This window comes from Triticum aestivum, chromosome 7A (genome assembly GCF_018294505.1).
Source record: "Triticum aestivum cultivar Chinese Spring chromosome 7A, IWGSC CS RefSeq v2.1, whole genome shotgun sequence".
Taxonomy (NCBI): domain Eukaryota; kingdom Viridiplantae; phylum Streptophyta; class Magnoliopsida; order Poales; family Poaceae; genus Triticum; species Triticum aestivum.
This window is the reverse complement of record NC_057812.1, coordinates 197,203,581-197,209,253: the sequence shown is the minus strand read 5'-3', so window position 1 is coordinate 197,209,253 and position 5,673 is coordinate 197,203,581. Positions and strand designations below refer to the sequence as shown.

The 5,673-nt window shown below is 50.2% G+C and overlaps 1 protein-coding gene across 2 annotated transcripts; it reads right to left on the bottom strand.

Moving 5' to 3' along the window:
• Positions 1-2,229: 2,229 nt before the first annotated feature.
• LOC123150691 (uncharacterized) lies at positions 2,230-5,015 on the bottom strand. 2 transcript variants are annotated; one of them, XR_006475305.1, is made up of 3 exons: positions 3,627-5,015; positions 2,919-3,483; positions 2,230-2,770 (listed from the first exon to the last, which is right to left on the bottom strand). XR_006475305.1 is itself a non-coding variant. In XM_044570523.1 (2 exons), exon 1 carries the CDS (start codon positions 4,688-4,690, stop codon positions 4,010-4,012), a length of 681 nt encoding a protein of 226 aa, XP_044426458.1. In that variant the 5' UTR covers positions 4,691-5,015; the 3' UTR covers positions 2,230-2,770; positions 2,919-4,009. The 2 variants fall into 2 exon arrangements, 1 of the variants encoding a protein (XP_044426458.1); XM_044570523.1 differs by having other exon boundaries at positions 2,919-5,015.
• Between the last annotated feature and the right edge of the window lie 658 nt (positions 5,016-5,673).

The following is a 5,673-nucleotide window of genomic DNA, read 5'->3' as shown; positions in this document are numbered from 1 at the left end:
GTAAGGAAGTGCGAGGTCCCCATCGGAGATACGGCCGGACGGGCCGCCACCAGGAACCAGACAAGCTCGCCGTACACGCCCAGCATCCCCATGCCCAAGTCGGCGCCTTCAAGAAGGTGACGACGCTGTGGCGCCGCCACCGCTTAGCCACCGGGGCTAGGGTTTTCACCCGAGTGCAGGGGTAGGGGGGAGGCAGGGGAAGTTGAGCCTCGGCGCCGCCACCAAGGAGGGAATGGCGTCCGGGACGCCATCGACGCCGTGACCGCCACCGGCGGCCAAGGGTTTCCCCCGGCCAAGCACCCTGCCGCCACCTCCGAACCAGCCACAACATCAGCAGGCGTGTGCACGTCGGAGATCCAGGCCGGCCGGAGGTCATGCATCCCGAGCGGACCAGAACGCCTTAGATCTGACGAGGGGAGCCTGGGGCCTCCCCGCGCCACGACCAGCGCCCACCGGGACCTCGCTGCCTGCGCAGCCGAGGGGACCCGGCCAACCTCACCGACGAGCACTCCCTGCCGCCGGAGGAGCGCCGTCCGCACCAGCGAGGCCGCCGCCTCAAATCCGGGCCCTCACCACCGAAAGGAAGCGGCCAGAGGCCTCGCCACCGACCTCATCGACAGCCGCGCGGGGCCCCGGCGATCGCCTCCGGCAGCGGCGAGGAGGAGGGGAAGGGGGAGGTGGCGGCGCGAGGGAACCCTAGGTCGCCCCCGAGTCGCCCTCGGGAGAGCGACGCGGAGGAGATGTTTTCACGGCTGTCAAGATCAGATTGCGCTACCAAGAAAGAAGATCACGGTACCAAGAAAGAAGGTGACGAAGAAATCTGGACAGCCATCCCAAATCTGGTCAAACAGAACTGGGGAGGCGTCACCTAACTAGCTTCCGAATTGTATGAAAACGGAAATTCATATACTAAAAGAAAGAAAATGTTTGTGTACTAGTAGGATTATTTTCAACTTTTTTGGAAAATTTAAATGTAATTTTGTTTTTTCCTTCTTATTTTTGGCTCATTGGATCACGAGGGCCAACTCACCTCACTCTCCCGTTTGCATTATAAATGCGCTGAATCTGGTTCAAAATAAAACCACATGGAAGAACTTGATGAGAACCACATGGACACATCTCATGATTTACCTCACACAAAATGCAATTTAGCATTCCAATTTATATCAAGTTTAGCAACCTAACGAGCTCCTACGATTTTGAAAGCAAAGCGCATTGTTCTTGGTCACAGAGTGATCCCATGAAGAATACCATTACTGTGAGCACTTATGACCATGACGATAAGCCCAATGTTTCCCAAAGTCAGTCACAAGGTTTTTAATGCCCTGTCCAGGTAGATGCAGACAACTTTTGAATGCCTACCACAAGGTCTCCCAAAGTCAGTCATATTCTGGAAAGAGAACGGCAAAATAATTTGAACGACACCCTCCAGAGGGTGCACAGATCAGCATACATTGCCGTACCTCTTTATTCAGAGTTGACGTTAACACATAAATTCAGAAGGCACAAGGTTTCCTAAGAAGTTAAGAATTTGAGTGATGCCGAAGCATAGTTGTCATGTTTCTGGTACGGTGGGAACGAGGAACGGGAACGGGGGACGAGAGTCGGGGGCTGAAAAAAATAGGATACAGTAAGGGTATACATCTCTAGAACGATTTTTCTAAAGTGGAAACGTGATCCAATCAATTCCGGTACGATGAATCCGGTACGGTACCATGGAACGAGGAACGTGAATCTTTACGGCGGGGAGCAACTGGCTGGGAGGGACCGAGGGAGTACTTATACAGGGAACTGGCTGGGCTGGGAGCAACTGGTTGCATCATCGATTCATGAAGACTAAAATACATCATCTCTTTCCCAATGGAAAATTTATTAGCAGCCTTGGAGTAATTGGAGAGCAGAACGAGGAGTTATTTAGGGGAGTGGAAAAGAACGGGGCAGAGAGTAAAACGAGGAGTTCGTGATTGATATGGCTGATCTTTTGTTTACTCGATCGATTCAAGAACCAAGGCTGTCGAGTCACCGAACCTGAATCGACGATCCGGCTGCGGAAACGCCGAATCCGCATCGAATCTTACGAATCAACCCTTGTTTCCGAATCTGATTCCGGGTCGGTGAATCCGGATCGAGGGACGACCCACCGTTCCCCGTTTCCGGCTACTATGTGCCGAAGCAGGTGAACAAATCAAAATACACTAGGCAAGTAGTGAAAAGAAAAGCATGCATCCAAACTGCAGTACACATAATTTAGCTACTCTCTGAGGTCCACAGCAATCACACATTGTCAGGCTATCAGTACCTAGTAGTTATACAGTCTTTAGTTTTTCACTCCGGTAGCTGCATTCCTTGACCAGATCCATCAACTACTTCCTCTCCTCTGTCCCAAAATAAATGTCTCGTACAAAATTGTATCATGGTTGAGACACTTATTTTGGAACGGAGGGAGTATTATTATCTCCACGGATGAGGATGACTCATGTGCAAGTTTCTCCTTAATCCGACGCCTACGAGCTTCATCTACCAGGGGTCTCCTCGACCTCGGGTCAATGGCATCGCATTTCTTGCATGGGTTTTCACCATGCAGCTCGATTCTCTTCAACTCCACAGTTTGCTCCATGACTAGCCTTATGTAGTTTGTCACCTTGTCTTCGTTCTCGAACCCGGACATCCGGAGCAACTTCAAGTTCAGGTGCTTAAAATCCTTGGATGGCTCCCACACTACATTGGTCTTCATGGCACAGTCCGTACACAAATGCCGTTCTCGAGACAACTTCATGCATGGAAATAGAAAATAAACAATACATGTTACACTTAAACTCGCAATCAGCCCGTGCAGGAAAACATAGGAACAAGAACGATGCAGTTAAAGTATTTGCCATTTAAATTTTAAATTAGAGAAGATTAAGTATTAGACGTACTCTGAAATTTTGCAGTGCAGGTGCAGCTTCAAGGAAAAAAATGGTCCAGCTCAGATCATACTCCGGAAAGATACCAAAAAGTTCCACATTGGTGAGTGAGGCGTCGCAGAGACCGGGCTCCAAGGAGCCCGTTTTACCAAAAAAAATCAAAATATATTTAAAAGTTTCAAAAAATGCCAATTTTTTTGTACAAATACATATGCATATTTTTTAAGTATGTATAAATTTTCAGTAACTAATTTGATCATTTGCGTGCTACACAAAAAAGACAAAAATCTGACACAAATACAACAAAGAAAAAGCGTATTTCAATCTGTGTATTTGTCTTTTTTGTATACATCACATATGAATACATATGTTTATGATAATTTGTACACGTATACTTTAAGTATATGTCTACATGAAAACATTTTTTCAGATTTTTTTGAGTTATGGAAAAGGTATTTTGGCTGAGAAATGTATATAGAACTCAGTGGAGCTCGGCCTCTGCAGCCACTTTTCGCACATTGGTCAGGTTTCTGAATGTAGCAGTGAGCTGTTTCGGATGTTCCATATGAATCCAGATCTGCAATAAGAAGAGGAACACAAATAGAAAGATGAAATTGTTTTTTTTTTGCGGGTCGAAAGATGAAATTGTTGGAAAAGAAGAAAAACATACAATATTTAGACGCGGACAAAAACTCATGTGGCACATCGAAATTAACTCACCATTTGGCAGGCAAAATGGAGATGCAACTCAGAAAAATTCCTGGCAGTCCCTGGTAGATACTCGCTCAGTGCCAATCGCCTACCAGAGTCTGTGGCACGACAAAGGAGGGACACATGGCGAAGCTGCGGAACGTGGCCGAACCGCACCAGAGGGATTCCGTGGCCCTCAGATTCTTGGTACCACACTTCTGTAAGTTTGGGTACATCGATCAACTCGACCGATGCCCAAATAGAAGTTTACGCAGTAGAGCTCGTGGAGCCCGGAGAATGGCGCGTCGATCTTGAGCTCAAAGCCCGGAAAATGGCAGGAAAGCAGGGTGAGGATTCTGAGCCTACCGCAATCAGTAATGAGCTTGTTGATGTCAGAATTGACCAACGAAAGGTTAAGGAACGTAAGCTTGGTGAGCCACCGAAAGGCAGGCAACTGGGCAGGTGGTGGAGAAGGACATGATCCCCTCCCGACCATAACGGTCTGGCGAGTAGATGTAAAATCCAAGAAACTCAGTCTCACCGTGGCTGACAACGTCCTCCACGGCGTGGCCTATGGAGGTCAGGTCCGTCACAGGTAAGAAACGTAGGATGAGGGTCTTGATAGCGCGCTTGCAGCCAGCCGGAGGAGGACACGGAGACAGTGACCTGTACAGCGCGCGTGTGTACGCCTGCATGGCCTCGACCGCCGAAGAACTTCCCCCGAGGTCGGCCCTCGAAGTCGAAGTGTCTAAGCCGAAGTGCATGATGTCGAGGACCAGGTGCGAGAGCCGGTGGGGGAGGTGCCGCCACCGCGTGGAGAGTGCGCCGGCGCGGACCGCCTCGCGCATGTCGTCGAGGCGCTCTAGGATTTCTAGGAGGACGTCGTCGGGGAGCGCGCTGATTCTGTCCTCATCTCCATCGATATCGAGCTTGTGGATTCCGAGGTCGATTGAAACCCTGGCTTGAAGCAGAGCCCCGAGGGTCGGCCTCCTGCTCCGAGGCCCCGGCTCCTCTACCGCTCCGCCCCCTGCCTCCAGCGCGGGACCCGTCGATCTGAGCGGCGGAAGCCAGCCCCGTTTCGCTGGCAGGTCCATGGACCTGACTCCCCCCTGCTCCTCCCCGACTCCCCTCCGGCGCGCTGCTTTGGTTTGGTGCTTGCTTGCTTGGGCAGGAGCTGGACTGCATTTCTATCGGCATCGGCAGTGGGAAATGGGTTGGGTTCACGTGTGTATATTCACTACGCCGGCTCCCCCTGCTCGACGACTTGATGATCCACGGCGACAGGTCAAGACGACCTTATATAAAGACGGGGGTCTGAAGCGTGGGAACTGGACAGACAGGTCTGCTAGCTAGTAGCTGATGGACATGAACGGTGGTGGCCAGCGTGAACAGCACTTCATCGACAGCCGGTAAAGCAACTGTGGCGTGCTCTGCAACCGGAGAATGAAGGACAACAGTGCATGCAAGGACGCAGGTGAGCATCATGAAAAGCTTCTTCAGAGCATCTCCAACAGCCGCCCAATGCGCGGCGCCTAAAAAATGGGTTTACAGCGCGCAAGTAGATTTTTTTAGGACGCTAGAAGACGTTTTCTTCAACAAGCGCTGTAAAATATGCTGCGCGCGCGAGTCCAACGGTCCCAATCAAGCGGTCCCATCTGCAGCAGCCCAGAGTTTATAATGCACGCGACTGGGCGCACTAAATATGCTGCGCGCGATGCCTTTTTGATGTGCGCGTTACATTAGTTATAGCGCGCGCTTTTTGTACGGCTGCTGAAGATTCCAAACTGGGTCCGCACGCGCTAAAAACAGTTTTTATACCGCGCGACGCTCATATAGTACTTCTGTTGGAGATGCTCTCAGCTGCGGGAACATAGAAGAATCCTTATCTCCTCTTTACTCTGGAAGGGGTGGAAGTGGAACTGGGGGAATAAAGTAAATGCAGATGACACGAAGCATTGCTTTAGAAAATTCGCAGATATTGGGCTACAAGATGGTATTATTTCAGATATGTCAATCCCTAGTATGCTCTGAAATTCGCATTTACTCACTGCCATGGCAAGATCTTCAGACACCTGGA